At 41.4% G+C, this 24,086-nt stretch overlaps 1 protein-coding gene across 1 annotated transcript; it reads left to right on the top strand.

The window, feature by feature from the left end:
- The first annotated feature begins 380 nt into the window (after window positions 1-380).
- On the top strand, window positions 381-23,550 carry LOC132888459 (NACHT, LRR and PYD domains-containing protein 12-like). The gene is made up of 14 exons (XM_060924505.1): window positions 381-517; window positions 2,267-2,377; window positions 4,441-4,498; window positions 4,956-5,160; window positions 5,440-7,201; window positions 13,626-13,799; window positions 19,162-19,338; window positions 20,331-20,504; window positions 20,649-20,822; window positions 20,964-21,137; window positions 21,569-21,742; window positions 22,063-22,477; window positions 22,613-22,734; window positions 23,373-23,550. Exons 1-14 carry the CDS (start codon window positions 405-407, stop codon window positions 23,548-23,550), a joined length of 4,011 nt encoding a protein of 1,336 aa, XP_060780488.1. The 5' UTR covers window positions 381-404.
- Window positions 23,551-24,086: the final 536 nt, after the last annotated feature.

Below are 24,086 nucleotides of genomic sequence, written 5' to 3'. Positions count from 1 at the left end.
GATGATTAAATACTCAAAGTGACAATATTTTTATGTGTAATTTGAGGGAAATGTTGTCAGTAATTTTTGGAATAAATAAAACAAAAATGTTCAATTTCTTCAAACACAACTGTAAATCATAAAACCAGAGAAACTGATCATTTTGGTATATTTTTTTCTTTATAATTGTTTATTTTTTATATATTTGTGTGTGTGTGTATATATATATATATATATATATATATATATATATATATATATGTTCCTCTTTTCCCTCTCCACTGTAATTGTTTATTTTTTATACTTGTTATCATCACTTATGGTTCTCAAAGGTGATGTGGTGTGTGTGGGTGTGGATGTGTGTGTGTGTGTGTGTGTGTGGGGTGAATCAGGGGTGAAAAGTCGAAAAAGTATGTTCATATCACATGTTCAGTCCTTTTACTCAGTGTCTCCTCATAACTAGCTGCTACTTTGCAGCCAAGCTACAAAGCCCCTGTTGGTCCGTCAAGCAAGGTCTTTATTCTGCTCTGTTCCAGAGGTGCAGTATAATAATCAAATTAGGATATGCAAATAATTATGAAACTCTGGAGCTATATATACAGTGGGGCAAAAAAAATATTTAGTCAGTCACCAGTTGTGCAAGTTCTCCCACTTAAAAAGATGAGAGAGGCCTGTAATTTTCATCATAGGTATACCTCAACTATGAGAGACAAAATGAGAAAAAAAAATCCAGAAAATCACATTGTCTGATTTTTAAAGAATTTATTTGCAAATTATGGTGGAAAATAAGTATTTGGTCAATAACAAAAGTTCATCTCAATACTTTGTTATATACCATTTGTTGGCAATGACAGAGGTCAAATGTTTTCTGTAAGTCTTCACGAGGTTTTCACACACTGTTACTCGTATTTTGGCCCATTCCTCCATGCAGATCTCCTCTAGAACAGTGATGTTTTGGGGCGGTCGCTGGGCAACATGGACTTTCAACTCCCTCCAAAGATTTTCTATGGGGTTGAGATCTGGAGACTGGCTAGGCCACTCCAGGACCTTGAAATGCTTCTTACGAAGTCACTCCTTCGTTGCCCGGGCAGTGTGTTTGGGATCATTGTCATGCTGAAAGACTCAGCCACGTTTCATCTTCAATGCCCTTGCTGATGGAAGAAGGTTTTCACTCAAAATCTCACGATACATGGCCCCATTCATTCTTTCCTTTACACGGATCAGTCATCCTGGTACCTTTGCAGAAAAACAGCCCCAAAGCATGATGTTTCCACCCCCATGCTTCACAGTAGGTATGGTGTTCTTTGGATGCAACTCAGCATTCTTTCTCCTCCAAACACGACAAGTTGAGTTTTTACCAAAAAGTTCTATTTTGGTTTCATCTGACCATATGACATTCTCCCAATCCTCTTCTGGATCATCCAAATGCTCTCTAGCAAACTTCAGACGGGCCTGGACATGTACCGGTACTGGCTTAAGCAGGGGGACACGTCTGGCACTGCAGGATTTGAGTCCCTGGCAGCGTAGTGTGTTACTGATGGTAGCCTTTGTTACTTTGGTCCCAGCTCTCTGCAGGTCATTCACTAGGTCCCCCCGTGTGGTTCTAGGATTTTTGCTCACCGTTCTTGTGATCATTTTGACCCCATGGGGTGAGATTTTGTGTGGAGCCCCAGATCGAGGGAGATTATCAGTGGTCTTGTATGTCTTCCATTTTCTAATAATTGCTCCCACAGTTGATTTCTTCACACCAAGCTGCTTACCTATTGCAGATTCAGTCTTTCCAGCCTGGTGCAGGTCTACAATTTTGTTTCTGGTGTCCTTTGACAGCTCTTCGGTCTTGGCCATAGTGGAGTTTGGAGTGTGACTGTTTGAGGTTGTGGACAGGTGTCTTTTATACTGATAATGAGTTCAAACAGGTGCCATTAATATAAGCAACGAGTGGAGGACAGAGGAGCCTCTTAAAGTTGTTGTTACAGGTCTGTGAGAGCCAGAAATCTTGCTTGTTTGTAGGTGACCAAATACTTATTTTACAGAGGAATTTACCAATTAATTAATTAAAAATCCTACAATGTGATTTCCTGGATTCTTTCCCCCCATTCTGTCTCTCATAGTTGAAGTGTACCTATGATGAAAATTACAGGCCTCTCTCATCTTTTTAAGTGGGAGAACTTGCACAATTGGTGGCTGACTAAATACTTTTTTGCCCCACTGTACATAATGGCATCTTCAGATATAAATCACTATATTTTATAGATAAAAATCTAAAACTACTTTCTCTTCATTCTAGTGAAACAAAAGAAAGGCCTGTCTCACCTGGACCCAGCTGTGTGTCCTTTCAGAGTGACCGCTCAATGAGACACCCTCTCGAGTTTACAGATGGAGCATCCTCTGTGGAAAGGTATTCCTCTATCTTCCTCTCACTCAGTTCTCTGAATATCTGTAGAAATAACTCCCGACAGGGCAATTCTTGTTCGCTTCAGTATAAAATGTGTTGTGCTAAATTTTCTTGATTATATTTCTGGTATCAAATTCAGAGTTCATATGAACCGTTATGAACGTGTGTTCTAGTCGTATCACTACTCATAACAAGCCCATAATAATTCTACCCTAATAACTTCTGGGTAGAAAAGGAAAAGTTTTTCCAGAAGGGAATCTGCCAATAGCCCTTGGTAAACTCCAGGAGGGGGTGGGGGGGATGGGGTTAGTGGTCAGAGGAGTCTCTGTGTTGTCTTCCGTTAGATCAGTGCAAAACCCAAACCTAACCAAGTAGGTCAGGGAGCAAATGTCCTAAACATTTATCTTGCAATTGGGCAACTATTGCTCCATAGGAGGGTTAGAGATGGTGTCCCAGTGGGTTCTGAGTGAGATTCTGTCAGGGAAAGTGAACAGCATGTGGATGCAAATGCAGAATGTTTATTAACGGTGAAACACAGATAACACAAAGACCAAGCAACGTGAACGAGGCAAAACCATAACAGGAACATGGTACACATCAGGGAGGAGAGACTAAAGAACGACAGTGTGGACAGTCGTGACTTAAATAGTGTTGCTCATTAACCAAAACGTGAAACAGGTGTGGTGCAGTGCCTGATGGGAAACGTAGTCCAGTGCTGTTTTCAGCACTGCCATGATAGAGTTGATGTTTTTGCCCTGAGCCAGAGCTCATCTCTCTCTGTCACTATCATTGCAAGAAAAATAGGAAGCACCAGTTTGTTAAAATTGTGGTGGTAAACCCACCATGTTTTCCCTGGTGCAGTACCTCATAGTTGACTTCCCCAACCCACCATGTGACCTTGAAGGGCTCTTGTTGGTTGGCAGTAATCACAAGTTATTACGAGCTACAGTTGGGGGTTCCAAGTGTTTTATCTCCTGGTACAAATGAAGAGTTTGGTTCCAAAACACTACAAGCGCCATTAAAATAAATTGAGTTTCTGTTAAAATAAGCTTGGCATTTGATCTCGATTCAAAGTTCCAAAATCAATTTTATACAAAATGTGATATTCGCCATGTGTTTCTGCATTGAATATCCCCTTTCTTTTCAAAATATGACAAACGCCACTACTGATTTTCAGCAGAACGTGTTATCTCTGCTCTCAACCAATCACAGCGCACCATTCAAATACGGAAACAGTAATAACCCCTCCCATCGACTGTCAACATCGTGGAGAATTCCTGTCTTTTAGTGAGATTTTGAACTCGATAAATGAATAACGGTGATGGAATCAAACATTTCTTATTTTAATGCTTTATATTTTTATTCCAGTAGAGAATGTGGTCCAGTGTTATTTTCTGATTTGAGCCCCTGATTCCTCCTGGGTGGAGATATGACACTGTATATATATATATATATTGATGCACTGCCTAAAAACGCAGCTCCCGATGAGTGTGTAATGTGTGTAAAATAGATTGTTGCTTGTAGATGATGAGATGAATGTAATGTGGGACAATCTGTGGTCCAATAGAAGAGATGGTCCAAGTTCAGAGGCTGTCATATGTGATCAGCTCTACTTCTTGTTTCTAGTTATATTTAAAACTAAAAAAAAATAATGTTTTTATTGATGTAATGGATATATCGCATTTTGGGGGAAAAAAACAATCAGTTTTTTAAATAAAATTTAAAAATCAAAATCTTGATTTGTATTTTTAATGTTATTATAGCTTCTTAGTGTTATATTAAAGTTTCAAACAGAACATCGTGGTTTTCCTGCAACTACTTTTTTGGGAAAGAAAATACCTTTTTCTCAAAGTTTCTTACAGTGGATTTATCGCGGTTTGGAACTCTTCAGATTGTCTCAACAGGAAACGCCCTTCATGTTGCCATTGGAGCCAATTCTCCCATGATAAGAGATTCGCGTGTGGAGTTCCAGAGGTTTATATATCACAGCTGTGTGGACCAGATCTACAGGATGTGTTCTGATATTAAAATTAAAAAAGTAATTTCCAATGTTTGTTTATCTACAGAACCCCAAAACAGGAACCAGAAAACAGCTGCAGAAATTTGATAGAGTCCGTATTCCAGGTGTGTTTGTATGTGTTTTGTTGTGTAATTAATATACACAATTTTTAATTTGAAACGATGGCAGTAATTTACAGTTAACAGTTTACAGTTACAGCAGCATTATGGGTAATCGGACAAAACTGCATTTCAGTCTGTTTCAAAATCAGCTTCTGACTTACAAAGTACTGATAATGGAGACTCCTTATCTACATGTGAAATAAACATTTGTTTACTGAAAATGTCACCATATTAACGATTACTCACAGTTTTAATTGATTTAGTTGGAGTGTTTGCTGTACAGGTCCCTGTGAAACAGCTGTACATCAGCTATAGAAATGTATTAGAATGAGAAAATAAATCCAGTTAACCCCTTCTGACCAATCAGAATCCAGAATTCAACAGCAACGTGGTGTAAAATCAGGTTATGTCCCATTTTTATTGATTTATTTAATTTTATTGCTTTTTTTTAAATCACAAGCTGGAGCACAAAGTCATCACATTGGTGAAGAATGAACTGAACAATTTAAAGAAGCTACTGAGTGCTGATTACCCAGAATGCTCTGAGAAGGAGGAGAAAGCGGAGGAGGAGGATCTGGACCGTATTAGAGAGAGTGTGCTGAAGATCACACTGCGTATCCTGAAGAACCTGAAGCAGAAAGATCTCGCTCACCAACTGCAGATCAGTAAGAGCTTTAGATTATTACAATATTCTCTCAGTTTAAAGGAAACACACTGGCCCACTGGTCGATATTATCATACTGCTGTTTATCCTAATGACTACAGTTATTTTTTTTAACAAATAAACGACTCCGAGATAATCCTAGTGTTTTGCTTCTTTTCCATAATATTTATGTATTTATTAGGAATGTATGACAGTTCTTTTTTTTATCGATATTGACTTTCACACTGTGTATAGTGTTTATACATGAAAATAATGGCCATCACATTGTTCTGTTTGTTAGAGCTGGCCTCTGTATATCAGCGAAAACTCAAATCCAGACTTGGAGATAAATTTAAAAGGATAAATGAAGGAATCTCCCAGCATGGGACATCAGTACTTCTGAATCAGATCTACACAGAGCTCTACATCACAGAGGGCTGGAGTGAAGACATCAGTGATGAACATGAGGTGAGACAGATTGAGACAGTGTCCAGGAGACCAGTAACAGAGGAGAAACCCATCAAATGTAATGATCTCTTTAAAGACACGTCCATCAGAAGTGTGCTGACTAAAGGAGTTGCTGGAATTGGAAAAACTGTCTCTGTGCAGAAGTTCATTCTGGACTGGACTGAAGGGAAAGTGAATCAGGACGTCACCTTCATGTTTCCACTTCCCTTTAGAGAGCTGAATCTGATGAAGCAGCAAAACCTCAGTCTGATGAATCTTCTTCATCAGTTTTTCCCTGATATTAAGGACCTAGAAGTAATAGACAGTGATACCTACAAAATCCTGTTGATCTTCGATGGTCTGGATGAGTGTCGACTTCCTCTAGATTTCCAGAACAATGAGAGATTGTGTGATGTGACCGAGTCGGCATCAGTGGATGTGCTGCTGACAAACCTCATCAAGGGGAACCTGCTTCCCTCTGCTCTCCTCTGGATAACCACTCGACCAGCAGCAGCCAATCAGATCCCTTCTGAGAGTGTAGACCAGGCAACAGAGATACGAGGGTTCAGTGATCCTCAGAAAGAGGAGTACTTCAGGAAGAAGATCAGTGATCAGAGCCTGGCCAATAAAATCATCACACACATGAAGTCTTCAAGAAGCCTCTACATCATGTGCCACATCCCAGTCTTCTGCTGGATCTCAGCCACTGTTCTCGAAAGAATGTTAGGTGAAGCAGAGAGTGGAGAGATCCCCAAGACTCTGACTCAAATGTTCACACACTTCCTTATCTTTCAGATCAAACACAAGGAACAAAAGTACCATGGAACATATGACCCTGATTCTCAGCAGACCAGAGAGAGTATCCTGGCACTGGGAAAACTGGCTTTCCAACAACTGGAGAAAGGAAACCTGATCTTCTATGAGGAAGACCTGAGAGAGTGTGGCATTAATGTTAGAGAAGTGGCAGTGTACTCAGGGGTGTGTACTCAGATCTTCAGAAAAGAATCAGGACTCTACCTGGGGAAGATGTTCAGCTTTGTGCATCTGAGCATTCAGGAGTTTTTGGCTGCGTTGTATGCATTTCTCTGCTTTCTTGACAAAACCCCAACAAAAGAGCAAACTACTGCTCTGTCTGGTCTTTTCAACACATCAGAAATGCCTGACTTCCTCAAAGGTGCAGTGGACCAGGCCTTACAGAGTGACACCGGACACTTGGATCTTTTCCTCCGCTTCCTTCTGGGCCTCTCAGTGGAGTCCAATCAGAAGCTCATTCGACATCTTCTGCCACACACAGGAAGCAGCTCTGACTGCCAGAAGGACATAGTTGAGTACATCAAGTTCAAGTTTGAACAAAATCCATCTCCAGAGAGATTAATAAACCTTTTCTACTGTCTGAATGAGTTAAATGATGATTCACTCGTGAAAGAGATCCAAAGTTACATAAGCTCAGGACGTCTCTCTGAAGCTGAACTCTCACCTGCTCAGTGGTCTGCTCTGGTCTTTGTGTTGCTGACATCAGATGAGGATCTGGAAGTGTTTCAGCTACAGAAGTTCATAAAGTCAGATGAATGCTTTAAGAGGCTGCTACCAGTCGTCCAGCAAGCCACAACAGTTCTGTAAGTAAAACCCTGTGACACTTTACGGGGTTTGGGAGACCGCTGGGATGGAGACAGGCCGATTACTTTTGCTTTATTCAAGGTAGATTGCCTTTCAGATTTTCAGGTGTAGGCAGGGATGTGATTTTTCCGCGAATTCGCGGAATTCCGCTTTTTTCACCTCAAAACTTGAAAAAAAAATGTTTCCGATTTTCCCCTCAAATCCACATTCGTATCCTATTTGTTCCGACTTTGTTTGAAAGATGGCAGCCTCGGATTTGCATCTTTACGCCTCGATCACGGAGGCTGCCATCTTTCAACTCTTTGTTTGAAGCGAGCGCATTCATTGGTTGTTACAGAGCGATGGGCCAATCATGTACCTCGTTTCATCTCATTGACGCAATTACGTCATTGAGATGAAACGAGGTACGTGATTGGCCCATCGCTCTGTAACAACCAATGAACGCGCTTGTTAGATAGCTGTACGTAAGCTCGCTTCAAACAGAGTTGAAAGATGGCAGCCTCCGTGATCGAGCGTAAAGATGCAAATCGAGTTAAAGAAATCGACAGAATAGTGAAAAACAAGTTCCGCTGGGAATGGTTGGAGAAAGAGGTTGCTACAGACGTTGGACATGAGACTGTGAGACATTTGTTCAGCGATTTCGTTCTTTGGGGAGAGGGCAGAGGTCTCTGGCTGTCAAGTTTGGGGATACTGGGACCTCCCCTGCCCGAGCTACGAGCGTCCAAAGTCGGGTTGGAGCCCGGGATAGAAACGAAACCTAAGCGCGGCTCGCCTCGGGGCGAATTACGTCCCAAGGCGCGGGGCTGGCGGGCCCTGCCGCGCTGGTTCTTGGGGGGGGGGGTGAGTGAGTGTGTGAGAGAGAGAGCGCGCGGTGAGAGAGAGAGAGAGCGAGTGTGTGCGCGCGCGAGCGAGAGAGAGAGCGAGTGAGAGAGAGCGAGTGAGAGAGAGAGCGCGAGTGAGAGAGAGAGAGCGAGTGAGTGAGAGAGAGAGAGCGCGAGAGAGAGAGAGCGCGAGAGAGTGAGAGCGCGAGTGAGAGAGAGCGCGAGAGTGAGAGAGAGAGCGCGAGAGAGTGAGAGAGAGAGCGCGAGTGAGAGAGAGAAAGAGAGTGTGTGTGCGCGCGCGAGAGAGAGAGAGAGCGCGAGAGAGAGAGCGAGTGAGAGCGCGAGTGAGAGAGAGAGCGCGAGTGAGAGAGAGAGAGCGCGAGAGAGAGAGCGTGAGAGAGAGAGCGTGAGAGAGAGAGCGCGAGTGAGAGAGAGAAAGAGAGTGTGTGTGCGCGCGCGAGAGAGAGAGTGAGCGAGTGTGTGTCAGAGTTGCATGTTGACCATTAAATTGGCTTGAATTTGTTAATCATGACAAGTTTTTTCTTGTGTGTTTGCTTGCCATTTTAGTACAATTTTTAAGTCAGAAAACCCCAGAACCCAGGAGCTTCGGGGGGCTTCCCCCCCTTGTCGCCCCACCAGGGTGCTGCCCTGGACCAGCTGGGGGCCTGCGGCCCCCAGACCCCCGGCTAAAATTTTCAGATAATTTCACCAGCCCCAAATCACATCCCTGTGTAGGTCATAAAAAGAATTTTCCCCGACACCCAATTATTTTTGTTTAGTGACCGAAAGCTACTGAATTCAAATCACAGACTTCCAATTTTATTCTTTTTTTTTTAAAAATAGAACAATTAATGTATTTAGATCCACGTGGCCCTAAATTCTCCGCTATTTTTTCCTGCTTCACCATGACCCAATACGAGATACTACATCATGCATCACGTGGTGGGCTTTCCCTGTTCACGCAAGGCATTGTGGGATAAAAAATTTGAAAAAGGAGAGAAAAATGGAGGGCGTGAGTGTGCAAATGAAACGTGAAAGATCGACTACAGTAATGGAAAGCGAGAAGAAAAGACGTTATGTTATATATGAAGGAAAGGAAACGCAGGACCAAACTAATAAATATCGGCGGTCAGCGAGCACCTCGGTGTGATCAGCTGTTCGTTTAGCGACAGAATGATGGAACTGTCAGTGCACGCTCAAAGGTAAACCTGTAGATGGCAGTAATACAACACTGTGGATGCCAGCTGCCGTAAAACCCAAAAGAAGAAGAAGAAGGTAAACCTGCGCATGCGCACACGGACTTCCTCTGTCTGCTTGACTGCCCCAAGCGAGCGATTTCATGCACATTATTTGCTTTAATCCCCTCAAATTAAATAACCTCCCAGCCACAGAATGGCCTGATATTTTGTGGGATATTACAGAAATAAACATATATCACAATCACCACATTTCAGACGGAACTAAATTTCACCGAGTTTATGAAATCAAAAGGCCGTCTCGCTTTAACTTTCAACTTGCACTTTTCAGCAGCTTTATTGTTTCACAGTCTCACTCTGACACACACACACACACACACACACACACACACTCTCATCACTGTTAATCAGTCCCAGGTGTCCCTTTGCCACTCACCTCCTGCACCTTCACTCTCCATTCCCAAACTGATGCTTGACCACGCCTTCGCTTCCACAAACTCAGTTCTCTATTAAACTCAGGTTTTGGGAGGGAGAGGAGCTGTTCTGATTGCATTTCACAGCAATACACCAAACTGCTCGTGTTAATTTATTCTTCCTAAAGGATGTATTCGGGATGCATTGTTATTGATACTGGTATGCGGTGGCTACAATTATCGACAGTCCATAATTATCGACACCTTTTCAGATTTACCAATAAAAAACAAATTTTACAAAGGTGAGTTTCAGTTCCAACAGTTATTATTGGTTAATTAATTTTTTTTCAGTTTGTTGTAAAAATCTACCACATATTACAGTATCAGTAGACATTTTTTTTTTAATTTTGGTTCAAGGAATGAGATGCGACCTTTGACCTGGATGTTAATGTGGTTACAGTGTCGATTGCCTGTTGACATTTATTATTAAACGACAAAACTAGAAATTAATACAAACAACAATGAATGATTAACAAAATGTGATCTACGAAAATCCTTAGAAAGTGGAACATAAAGATTTTCTGATGCAGGTTAAACATTATCAGTTCATTTGTTTACAAACATGAGATTTACTTCCTCATTTACGTAAACACCGACATCCATATATTTGTATAAAAGATATTTTGTCCTAAATATAAGTCTATGGAAAACAAATTTTAAATAAAAACTGTTTTGTTAACTTAATACCACATACTGATTTATTTTCTATAAATATTCATCTGGATGTCGATAACTGGACAAAGGTGTCGATGATTGTGAAACAGTGTCACGTGATCTGATAAGCGAAGTAATCAGGAATCAACTCTTTTTTTTTTTCAGTGGAAGTTTGAGGAATTATTCATGCACAATTTACGTATTGAAAGTCTTCTACTTTTGCGACGGCCAAAAGATCGTTAAGGTGTCGATAATTGTAGCCGCCGCTCCAGTCTGATACTGTGCTGAGTTACATGTACTTGTCAGGGTGCAGGCACTTCCGGATGCAGTTGCAGGGGAGAGCGGGTGCATCGCGAACTGTGAACAAATCCAAATCGGGAAACTAGAAACGTAGTCAGGGACGAGCAAGAGTCAGTCATTCGGCGAACAGGATATCACAGATAAGGCGAGAGGACGAAGTTGAAAGTAAACGTAAACAGAGTTCAATAACGGGAAGTCAGGCAGATAGTCAAACGGCTCAGTAAAGTCAGGCACAGGGACACAGAACAATACTTCACAAATACTGAGAGTGAGAGCTGAGCTTACAGTGGGGCAAAAAAGTATTTAGTCACCAATTGTGCAAGTTCTCCCACTTAAAAAGATGAGAGGCCTGTAATTTTCATCATAGGTATACCTCAACTATGAGAGACAAAATGAGAAAAAAAATCCAGAAAACCACATTGTCTGATTTTTAAAGAATTTATTTGCAAATTATGGTGGAAAATAAGTATTTGGTCAATAACAAAAGTTCATCTCAATACTTTGTTATATATCCTTTGTTGGCAATGACAGAGGTCAAACGTTTTCTGTAAGTCTTCACAAGGTTTTCACACACTGTTGCTGGTATTTTGGCCTATTCCTCCATGCAGATCTCCTCTAGAGCAGTGATGTTTTGGGGCTGTAGCTGGGCAACACAGACTTTCAACTCCCTCCAAAGATTTTCTCTGGGGTTGAGATCTGGAGACTGGCTAGGCCACTCCAGGACCTTGAAATGCTTCTTACGAAGCCTCTCCTTCGTTGCCCGGGCGGTGTGTTTGGGATCATTGTCATGCTGAAAGACCCAGCCACGTTTCATCTTCAATGCCCTTGCTGATGGAAGGAGGTTTTCACTCAAAATCTCACGATACATGGCCCCATTCATTCTTTCCTTTACACGGATCAGTCGTCCTGGTCCCTTTACAGAAAAACAGCCCCAAAGCATGATGTTTCCACCCCCATGCTTCACAGTAGGTATGGTGTTCTTTGGATGCAACTCAGCATTCTTTCTCCTCCAAACACGACAAGTTGAGTTTTTACCAAAAAGTTCTATTTTGGTTTCATCTGACCATATGACATTCTCCCAATCCTCTTCTGGATCATCCAAATGCTCTCTAGCAAACTTCAGACGGGCCTGGACATGTACTGGCTTAAGCAGGGGGACACGTCTGGCACTGCAGGATTTGAGTCCCTGGCGGCGTAGTGTGTTACTGATGGTAGCCTTTGTTACTTTGGTCCCAGCTCTCTGCAGGTCATTCACTAGGTTCCCCCGTGTGGTTCTGGGATTTTTGCTCACTGTTCTTGTGATCATTTTGACCCCACAGGGTGAGATCTTGCATGGAGCCCCAGATTGAGGGAGATTATCAGTGGTCTTGTATGTCTTCCATTTTCTAATAATTGCTCCCACAGTTGATTTCTTCACACCAAGCTGCTTACCTATTGCAGATTCAGTCTTCCCAGCCTGGTGCAGTCTACAATTTTGTTTCTGGTGTCCTTTGACAGCTCTTTGGTCTTGGCCATAGTGGAGTTTGGAGTGTGACTCTTTGAGGTTGTGGACAGGTGTCTTTTATACTGATAACGAGTTCAAACAGGTGCCATTAATACAGGTAACGAGTGGAGGACAGAGGAGCCTCTTAAAGAAGTTGTTACAGGTCTGTGAGAGACAGAAATCTTGCTTGTTTGTAGGTGACCAAATACTTATTTTACCGAGGAATTTACCAGTTAATTCATTAAAAATCCTACAATGTGATTTCCTGGATTCTTTCCCCCCATTCCGTTTCTCATAGTTGAAGTGTACATATGATGAAAATTACAGGCCTCTCTCATCTTTTTAAGTGGGAGAACTTGCACAATTGGTGGCTGACTAAATACTTTTTTGCCCCACTGTATATGGAGAAGGTGATAGCAGGTAGACTGAAGACAGGTGATGTTGTTAGAACTCTGGTGACGAGGGTCGCTGTGGATCTTGGGAAGTGTAGTCCAGAGTGGCCATGTGTGGAGGCTGCTCTGAACTCAGGTTTTCAGCGCCGTTACTGACAGTACTCCTAAAAAAGTGTCCAGTCCCAACATCTGATACCATGTGATGTAAGTTGTAGCACTAATGAAAAGATTAACAGGAAATGACTGTTCTTGATGCACTAAAATGATGAACGCTTAAAGCAAATCAGATTGAAAACCATTAAATATCAGGAGGCGGAGCTATCACATCTTCCTACAATACAAGTAACGCAATAAAAACATCTTTATTGTGTATAAACAGTGTATTAAATAGAGAGGACGGCTGAGCTGAGCACACAGAGCAGTATTGGCGAGTAGATCATTAAAAATGAGCACAAGCCGCTGGGAATTGAACACATACAAAGATATTCTGAGTCTGGATTATTAAGGTAAGCGGGCCGAATAAATACAGTGTGTGTGAATTACTAATACACTGAGTACTGAGACACACACTTCCTTTTGTCAGGGTCGATACCTTGCTAGAGAGTCATGGTTCAGTTCTCCCTCACAATATCGATTAAATATACTGTTTAATCATCAAAACTCATCAGGAGTTCATTCTGAACAGGATATGACAGCAACCAGCACAGAGTGAAACAGTCGTGACGCTGTGGTCGTGGTAACGCCGTGAATATTCTGTGTACAGCAGTGATTTTCTGTCTTACAGCACAAACAGTTTTGTGTTTGTGTTCATGAAGGGCTCAGTGTTTTATGAGTTCCTCTGATATTTTCAGCTTTCAGGTGGGGATGGGTCAGGATTTTCAAATATTCACATCGTCATTAAAATATAAAAAATTGAATAGTTTATGTCATCATTGTCTTTCAAAATATATTTTCCCTTGTTTTTACTAGCACCAGGTAAAGTTAACATTCAATCTCTCTCTCTCTCTCTGTTCGTTCGCATGTTGGGGGGGTGTTGGTGGTGAATCATTCTTTAAAGAATGGTTGAATAGTATTTTTGTTTAAAATGTCTCTCCCTCCTTTCAGGCTCAGTGATTGTAACCTGACAGAGAGAAGCTGCTCAGCTTTACACACAGTTCTCAGCTCTGAATCCTCCAAACTGACTGAGGTGGATCTGAGCAGTAACCATCTGGAGGACTCAGGAGTGAAGCAGCTTTGTGTTGGACTGGAGAGTCCAAACTGTAAACTGGAGAAACTGAGGTGAGTTCATCTCTCCTATTGAGTCGACTTGATCTGAAGAATTGCTTATTGCAACTGATACACAAAGAATAAAGAGGAAAATAATTACAGAAATGTTTATTTTTACATCTGTATATATTAGTGCATCTCAAACAATTAGAATATCGTGAAAAAGTTCATTTTCACCGATATTCACTGAGCCTGTGACTCATTGTTTTATTGTAAAATACATTTGATTATTTTTTTTTTTAATATTGGAAAAAAAAAAGTATTTCAAACTTCAAAAGCGACAAGTAAATGTAATAACTTTGCAGCGCAGACTTGTGTCACTTATTTAAGCCGAGTCACATAAAATACTTTGTTTTGAAATCGATAAAATAAATCACAATTCCACCTTACCTTTGAATAGTTTTAGACCAAATTGCGTATCATCTTTAGTGCTTTTAGGAACAGCATTTTCTTTCATCATTTGTAATTCTTCCTCACGTACAGTGACAAAGTCTATTATTGCAGGTCTATTATTGCTTCCATGAGCTCAAACAATTCTGATATAACAGCCTCTCAAGTCAAGAAAGTCAAGACTCTCCAGATAAAGTGGCGCCTGGAGGGTCTCATATTAATGCGCATTGTCACACCTTCAATGCTAACACACTGCACCTCAGAAATCATGCAAAAGAGCTTACATCAAGAATGCAAGAACACAAGATTGACATGTTTGGTATCCAGGAGCATAGGAGAGTACACCCAAGTGAAGAGCTTAAGTTTGAAGTAGTTGAAGATTTTCACCGAGTCACATCTGTATGGAGAGAAATAATCACAAATTCATCCCAAGGAGGGGTTGGACTAATGCTCAGCATTAGAGCGAGAAAGTCCTTCTGAAGCATAACCTCTGTCTGCAACTGTATTTTAGTTACTGAATTTAAAGGGAATCCTGCTTGTACAGTCATACTTTGTTACTGTCCACACTCTGGACTCAGGAGGATAGGTCCACCCTGACTAAAAGTCAACTAGACTATATCATTGTCTGAAGAAAGTGGTGGAACAGTGTAATCAATACTGAGGCTTATAACAGCTTCAGCACAGTAGGCTCAGACCGTTGGGTCATCAGTATGAGTTTTAGGCTCAGCCTACACCAGCCAAAGACAATCCCTGCACCAAAGATTGACTGGAAGGCCTTTGCGGGAGATCCTACACTCCAAGCCCAATATACCATCGAGGTAAGGAATCATTTTGAGGCTCTTGACCTTGAAGAAAGCTCCACTGACTGCGAATCCAGATTTATTGATGCGAACAGAGAGGCAATGAAGCTTTTACCAACTGTTAAAAGCATCAAGAAAGCAAGAGCCTCTGACCACCCTAGCATACAAACAGCAAGGAAGGCAGTCAAAGAATGTCAAGTCAAGTTTATTTGTATAGCGCTTTTAACAATAAACATTGTCGCAAAGCAGCTTTACAGAATTTGAATGACTTAAAACATGAGCTAATTTTATCCCTAATCTATCCCCAATGATGAAGCCTTTGGCGACGGTGGCAATGAAAAACTCCCTCAGACGACACGAGGAAGAAACCTCGAGAGGAACCAGACTCAAAATGGAACCCATCCACATTTGGGCACCAACAGACAACATGACTATAACATTAACAGTTTTAATATGAAGTCAGTTTTGTTGATGTTTTAAACTCTTCACTGATGGAAACTTGAGTGCAAAACTGTTCATGACAACTGCAGTCCTAAAGTTAGCAAGTCAACTGTAGTCCTCAGCCATAAAAGCATTACTGTAAGAGTCCAGAGCATCCTCCAGGTGTGACTTTCAACTGTCACATGGGGCCATCCTCCAGAGGAGCGATGCGATGAGACTCAAACCAGACACAGGGCACCAGGATAGATCAGGCAGGTCCGAGGAGCAGAAGAGGTTCAGCATCTCGATCCCAGGACCGATATGTAACTCAGAGGGACAGATTTGAGGGGGAAGAGAGAGAGAGAGAGAGAGAGAGAGAGAGAGAGAAAACACAGGTTGTTAGGTATGCCCAATGTCACCTCAATAAGTAGGAACAGTATACATATTGCACCGAGTACAAGCAGGGACTCTGGCAACTAACTATGACAGCATAACTAAAAGGGGAGAGCCAGAAGGTAACACAGGCATGAGGGAGCCCCGGGACATAAAGCAGCAGCCACTACACCATCAACAAACTCGAGTGAGCAAGCGAGTGGGGGACTGACAGCATCCATACATCCCAGTTTACCAAAACACTCTGTCTGAGGATCCTCCAGATCTACACCTTTACCTCATAAACACCATTAACACAAGGCTTGACTAAACAGATATGTTTTCAGCCTAGACTTAAATGCTGAGACTGTGTCGGATTCCCAAACGTTACTTGGAAGGCTGTTCCATAACTGTGGGGCTTTGTAAGAAAAGGCTCCGCCCCCTGATGTAGCCTTCACTATACGAGGTACCAGCAGATAGCCTGCACCTTTTGATCTAAGTAGGCATGGTGGGTCATAGAGGAGCAGAAGTTCACTCAGGTACTGTGGTGTGAGACCATTCAGTGCTTTAAAGGTCAACAGTAGTATTTTATAATCAGTAATAAATTTGATTGGGAGCCAATGCAGTGTGGATAAAACAGGGGTGATGGGGTCATATTTTCTAGTTCTAGTAAAGACTCTTGCTGCTGCATTTTGAACTAACTGGAGCTTGTTTATGCACTTCTTGGGACATCCAGACAGTAAGGCATTACAATAATCCAACCTGGAGGTAACGAAAGCATGAACTAGTTTTTCCACGTCATGTAGTGACATTCAATTTCTTATCTTAGCAGTATTTCTGAGATGAAAGAAAGCTATCCGGGTAATGTTATCAATGTGAGATTCAAATGAAAGACTGGGGTCAATAATCACTCCGAGGTCTTTTACTGCTGCACGCGAAGAAACAGAAAGACCATCCACACTCCACAACCCGAAAAGAGTTTGGACATCCAAGTTATCAAGAGGGTTAAAAGCCAGGATATTCACAGCAGCCATTAAATCCATCCTGCTCTATGGCTGTGAGGTCTGGACCCTGACCACTCCCCTTACGAAGTCCCTGGACAGGTGTTATACAAGAATGCTGAGGGCCATTCACAATATCAACTGGCAGCAACACATCACCAATCAAGAATTGTATGGAGACCTCCCTAGGGTCTCAGAGAAAATAGCGGCAAGGCGACTCAGGCTAGCCGGCCACTGCTTCCAACATCCAGAGATCCCAGTATCTGTAATGGTATTATGGGAGCCCACACATGGCAGAATATGCCCTGGGCGGCCACTCAAAACAGTGGTGGATGTCCTCAAAGAAGATGCTGGAGTGGTCGACACCACTGAATTGAGGACCCTGATGATGGATAGAGAGGAGTGGAGAGTCCATTATTACAGTGGTGTTTGAAAGTTTGTGAACCCTTTCTATATTTCTGCATAAATATGACCTAAAACATCAGATTTTCACACAAGTCCTAAAAGTAGACAAAGAGAACCCAGTGAAACAAATGAGACAAAAATATTATACTCGGTCATTTATTTATTTATTGAGGAAAATGATCCAATATTACACATCTGTGAGTGGCAAAAGTATGTGAACCTCTAGGATTAGCAGTTAATTTGAAGGTGAAATTAGAGTCAGGTGTTTTCAATCGATGGGATGACAATCAGGTGTGAGTGGGCACCCTGTTTTATTTCAAGAACAGGGATCTATCAAAGTCTGATCTTCACAACACGTTTGTGGAAGTGTATCATGGCACAAACAAAGATTTCTGAGGACCTCAGAAAAAGCATTGTTGATGCTCATCAGGCTGGAAAAGGTTAGAAAACCATCTCTAAAGAGTTTGGACTCCACCAATCCACAGTCAGACAGACTGTGTACAAATGGAGGAAATCCAAGACCATTGTTACCCTCCCCAGGAGTGGTCAACCAACAAAGATCACTCCAAGAGCAAGGCGTGTAATAGTCGGCGAGGTCACAAAGGACCCCAGGGTAACTTCTAAGCAACTGAAGGCCTCTCTCACATTGGCTAATATTCATGAGTCCACCATCAGGAGAACACTGAACAACAACGGTGTGCATGGCAGGGTTGCAAGGAGAAAGCCACTGCTCTCCAAAAAGAACATTGTTGTTCATCTGCAGTTTGCTAAAGATCATGTGGACAAGCCAGAAGGCTATTGAAAAAAATGTTTTGTGGACAGATGAGACCAAAATAGAACTTTTTGGTTTAAATGAGAAGCGTTATGTTTGGAGAAAGGAAAACACTGCATTCCAGCATAAGAACCTTATCCCATTTGGGCCTGTTTTGATGCATCTGGGCCAGGACGGCTTGTCATCCTTGATGGAACAATGAATTCTGAATTATACCAGCGAATTCTAAAGGAAAACGTCAGGACACCTGTCCATGAACTGAATCTCAAGAGAAGGTGGGTCATGCAACAAGACAATGACCCTAAGCACACAAGTTGTTCTACCAAAGAATGGTTAAAGGAGAATAAAGTTAATGTTTTGGAATGGCCAAGTCAAAGTCCTGACCTTAATCCAATCGAAATGTTGTGGAAGGACCTGAAGCGAGCAGTTGATGTGAGGAAACCCAACAACATCCTAGAGTTGAAGCTGTTCTGTATGGAGGAATGGGCTAAAATTCCTCCAAGCCGGTGTGCAGGACTGATCAACAGTTACCGGAAACATTTAGTTGCAGTTATTGCTGCACAAGGGGGTCACACCAGATACTGAAAGCAAAGGTTCACATACTTTTGCCACTCACAGATATATAATATTGGATCATTTTCCTCAATAAATAAATGACCAAGTATAATATTTTTGTCTCATTTGTTTAACTGGGTTCTCTTTATCTACTTTTAGGACTTGTGTGAAAATCTGATGATGTTTTAGGTCATATTTATGCAGCAATATAGAAAATTGTAAAGGGTTCACAAACTTTCAGGCACCACTGTATGTCCGACTGAGGTCGATGTTGTAGTAGTAGTAGTAGTATGGTGACAAAGCGATTGGCTGCCATTTTGCCACATCACTCGAGGTGATTATCATTCCAGGTGACTACCTCATGAAGGTGGTTAAGATAATCCGAATAGTGTGCAAAGCATCAAGGTAAATGGTGGCTACTTTAAAGAATCTAAAATATCACACATTTTGTTTTTTAACACTTTTTATTTTCAACATAATTCCACATATGTTCCATTTGTTATTTCATAATTTTGATGTCTTCAGTATTGTGTTTAATATAATATTATGAATAGAAGTGCCATGTTTTCCAGTGTGCCAAATAGCTTCTTAATTCTATATTGTTTTCTAAGATGTTCACCCTTTTTATTCTCGATCCTCTTTGGCAACATTTTACACAGACTTTCAGACTGCAGTATAACAGAGGAAGGATACACTGCTCTGGCTGAAGCTCTGAGACTAAACCCATCATCCCACCTGATAGAGCTGGATCTCAGAGGGAACGACCCTGGAGCATCAGGAGTGAAGCTGCTCACTGATTTACTCCAGGATCCAGACTGTAAACTAACAACACTGAGGTGATTCTTCTATAAACTAACACAATTATATAAATATTAAACATAAAGGAATGCTGTACAAAAACTTTGATAGTTTCTTTGAAAAAAAAAGGATAAAGTTGATAATTGACTGTAATTTATGGTTTATTCGACTGGTCCTAATTTTTTCCCAGTGTGTTACAGACATTGGGCACTATCATTTAAATTTAAAGAGAAGTCATCAGGAAATAAGCAAAAGCAGTCACACTGTTCTGGTTAATGTGGGTCTATTATTCTGGAAACACCAAGTACAAAAACATTTTACTTTCTGCAGTTTGTTGAAACGTCCTGCTGCACAAGAGGCCTGTACTTGGCTAAATTCAGTTTTAGGTGAAAACCCTTTACTCCTAAAAGAGCTGGATCTGAGCATGAAGGAACCAGGAGACTCAGGGGTGAAGAAGCTCTCAGCTCTACTGGAAGACTCTCACTGTAAATTTCAGAAAATTCGGTAAGTATTTTTATTTATGCATCACTGTCAGCTGAGTTTTACTCACAGAATGTTTTCTAGTGGGACCTGCCATTAAGGATGACCCAAGTATGCACAAATATATTTTTAATTATAGATTTGTTTTTTGTTTTCTATAAGTGCTGACATAACATAATAGCCTGTGTTTCTCCAAAGAAACCTCATAGTCCTTCTAGAAACACCTGGGTTATGTTCCATCACTGGAAAGTGTTAAGCTCCTGAAACTAGAAAGGAACAGAAGAGTAGAAATGATCAACACGTTTGACCTTTTCAAATAAATCACTTGATTTAACCACTGAGACATAACAGACAAGACAAATTAAAAGAGGAATAAATGAATAGAATGATGTTAAAAATAACCTCTAATGACCCCTTATGACCCAGATGAACCCAGAATATGGACTTCAGTGCACATGAAAATAAAATGTCTTGTGTTTTCCATAATATCTGCACAATGAAGTATTAAGATTGAGTATAAAGCTCCGTCTACATCACATTTCATATCTAGGCTGAATAAAAGTAATCTGACTGTGGAGAGCTGTTCAGCTTTAGCCAGGGTTCTCAAATTAAAGTCCTGCAGTGTGAGAGAGCTGGACCTGAGCAACAACAGTCTGCAGGATCCAGGAGTCACTCAGCTTTCTGCTGGACTGAAACACCGTCACTGTAAACTGGAGATTCTGAGGTCAGTTCATTTAGGTTATGAATATTTAGTCGGGTCAGATTAAAAAAAAATGTAAAATGTCGGTGAATTTTGGTATAAAACACGATTATTGTTTTGAATGTGTCAGTTTATTGTTGCTCTTCCTTCCTCTGGTTTCATCTTTAGGTTTAATGCATGTGCTCTAACTGATGGAAGCGGTTCAGCTCTCGCTGAAGTTTTGAGCTCTGAATATTCCCAGCTGAGAGAGCTGGACCTGAGCAACAACAGTCTGCAGGATCCAGGAGTCACTCAGCTTTCTGCTGGACTGAAACACCGTCACTGTAAACTGGAGATTCTGAGGTCAGTTCATTTAGGTTATGAATATTTAGTCGGGTCAGATTAAAAAATGTAAAATGTCGGTGAATTTTGGTATAAAACACGATTATTGTTCTGAATGTGTCAGTTTATTGTTGCTCTTCCTTCCTCTGGTTTCATCTTTAGGCTTAATGCATGTGCTCTAACTGATGGAAGCGGTTCAGCTCTCGCTGAAGTTTTGAGCTCTGAATATTCCCAGCTGAGAGAGCTGGACCTGAGCAACAACAGTCTGCAGGATCCAGGAGTCACTCAGCTTTCTGCTGGACTGAAGAATCCACAGTCTCCACTCAGAACACTGAGGTGAAGGAACATCTGAAATGATGTCTAATCCTTCAGTGAAGCATCAATTCAGTATTTTAATCTCTGAGTTTAAACGACTGCAGAATTATGTGTCATTAAAAAAGCAGTACATGTTCTACAGACTTTAATGCTGTTAATACATTTCTGAGTCTCCATATTCTCTGTGTCCAAGTCTGGCAAAGAGATCAGGAAAAAAAATAACTAAACTAGAACACAATATAATTAAACAGCATGTTTTGATTAAAAAATAGATTATTAGTTTTATTATATTTAACTAAAAGATGTTTAATTGTGTAAAAGTTCTATTCCAATGTAAACGTCTTATTGCTGTAATTCTAAGGTAACTGTTAAAGAAAAGAATGAAAATATTGCGTTCTTATTGAACAAATGAGATGCGATCTGTTCATTGTGCTCCTTCTTTCCTTCTGCAGACTGTGTAACTGCAGTGTAGCAGCTGAAGGCTGTGCTGCTTTGGCTGCAGCTCTGGAAGAAAATCCCTCACAGCTCAGAGAGCTGGATCTGAGCGGGAATAAAGCAGGAGACTCAGAAATAAAGCACATCTCGAACCTCCTACAGAATTCACACTGCCTCCTGGAAACACTCAAGTATGTCAATGTCATTTCTTAAAAACATGACAAAGTGTCATGAAATGCTTTTATCCTTCAACACTATTTCTTTTACTTTTGAAGTCGTGCTCAGTCAAGCACTGAATTATTATAATATCAGTTTTTAATGACAACCCAGTAATTTGTACACAATCCATTAAGTGACATTGACTTAATGGACTTATTGACTTCCTTACCAACCGGCCACAGAGGGTGTTTGTTAACGGATCCTACTCTGACATCCTCCACACCTCCACTGGCTCCCCACAGGGCTGTGTCCTATCGCTCCTGCTTTACATCCTCTACACCGATGATTGCAGGTCCACTCAGCCAGACTGTCATCTGGTGAAATTTGCAGACGACACAGTCCTGCTCTCTCTGCTTTCCGCCTCTAACCCACACCATGGCTCTGTACTTCAGGACTTCATCTCCTGGTGTGAGGGAGCCGGTCTCCAGTTGAACTCTAATAAGACCAAAGAGTTGATTGTGACATTCTCCATCAAGCAGAGACAACTGGCAGAGGCTCACACGACCACCATCCGGGGGGAGCCGGTGGAGCTGGTGGAGGAATATAAGTATTTGGGCACAATATTTGACAGTCTTCTGAGGTTTTCCTCCAACACTGAGGAGATCCTCAAGAAGTGCCACCAGAGACAATATTTGCTGAGGAAGCTGAGATCATTTGGAGTGAATAAAGACATTCTCCTGACTTTCTACCACTCTTTCATTGAGAGTGTATTAACATTTTCATTCATCTCATGGTTTCACTCCATCAGCCTACAAGACCGGTCAAGACTACTCACTATCACCAAAGTCTGTTCTAAAATCATTGGACTCCCTGTTCGAGCTCTGTCTGCTTTTTGTGACCAGCAAACCATCCGCACCGCCCACAGGATCCTACATGACCCCTCACACACACTACACTCAGTGTTGGAGTGGCTTCCATCAGGACGCAGGCTGCGCTGTCCACGCTGTAGGACACAAAGGAGGAGGTCCACCTTTGTTCCCACAGCGGTCCGACTCCTGAACACTGACCCTTCCCTGTCCCAACATCATTGTCCAGCCCCTCGTCAGACTGAATGCACACAGAACTGACAGCTGTAGAGTATTCTAATTTGTGTTTTTATGTTTTTATGTTGTCTGATGTTCGACTGCCCTAATGCTGCTCTTGATGCTCTTTTAATTGCCCTGCGGGGACAAATAAAGTGTTTTGAATTGAATTGAATTGAATTGAAATTGAATGACAATCTAGAGTTAATAAATTAACAAGAAAAAAGATGAAATTCTCAATTTGTATACAATATCACATCTTCATTAATTTATTTTATACATAAAAAATCAGAGAGTTGTGTGTTTTTGTGTAGACTTTCAGACTGCAGTATAACAGAGGAAGGATACACTGCTCTGGCTGAAGCTCTGAGACTAAACCCATCATCACACCTGAGAGAGCTGGATCTCAGAGGGAACGACCCTGGAGCATCAGGAGTCCAACAACTTACTGACTGCAAAACTAACAAACTGACACTCAGGTGATTCGTCTAGAAGCAAACATCATATTAAATAAACAAACAAACAAACAAATAAATAAATAAATACTGTGAAAAGAACCTCTCTCTTCAAATCCCTACAGGTTGTTGAAAAGTGCTGAAGCAGAGGAAGCCTACAACCTTCTTACTCGAATGTTCAGTAAAAACCCCTTACTGCACACGGAGCTGGATCTGAGCGACATAACATCAGAAGACGTCAGAGTGGATCAGCTCTCGGCTCTGCTGCAGGATCCACATTACAGACTGCAGAAACTTGCGTAAGAAACAACTATAAACACATCGATCTCTATTTTCTGTTTTCACTCAGTTGCTGTTTTTTACAGCCAGAAGCGACTGTATCCATGCGGACTGTGCCTGTGCTGATTGGAAAGCCGCTGACAGTGAATTGTACTCACCTTACAACCTGCCGAGTCCCTGCCTCTTCGAGAAAACGCTGTTTTCATTGAAGCCCAGGCTTAAATATTCCATTTCTTACAGCTCAGTTTTGTAGATATTCACTAATTATGTCACACGGCTTTTATAGTAGGCCACAGCACTACAGCCGCATTTCACCTCAACTCCTAATTATACACAACTGACTCAATTATTTTAAACATTTTCCAGATTTTATATATTTACATTATTTTTCAGAAAAAATAAGAATAAACAGGTCAGTTGTAACCACTAAATGTGAATCACATGAATTTAACAGACTACTATTTCATTTATCAAGACAACGTGACGTCACACATCAGAGCTGATGCGAATATCCAATGAGGGAGGTTTCTGCTGCACAGAACCATTTCTTTGTTCGCTGG

Source organism: Neoarius graeffei, chromosome 6, assembly GCF_027579695.1.
Source record: "Neoarius graeffei isolate fNeoGra1 chromosome 6, fNeoGra1.pri, whole genome shotgun sequence".
Lineage (NCBI taxonomy): Eukaryota > Metazoa > Chordata > Actinopteri > Siluriformes > Ariidae > Neoarius > Neoarius graeffei.
This window is presented reverse-complemented; position numbering and strand designations above follow the sequence as displayed.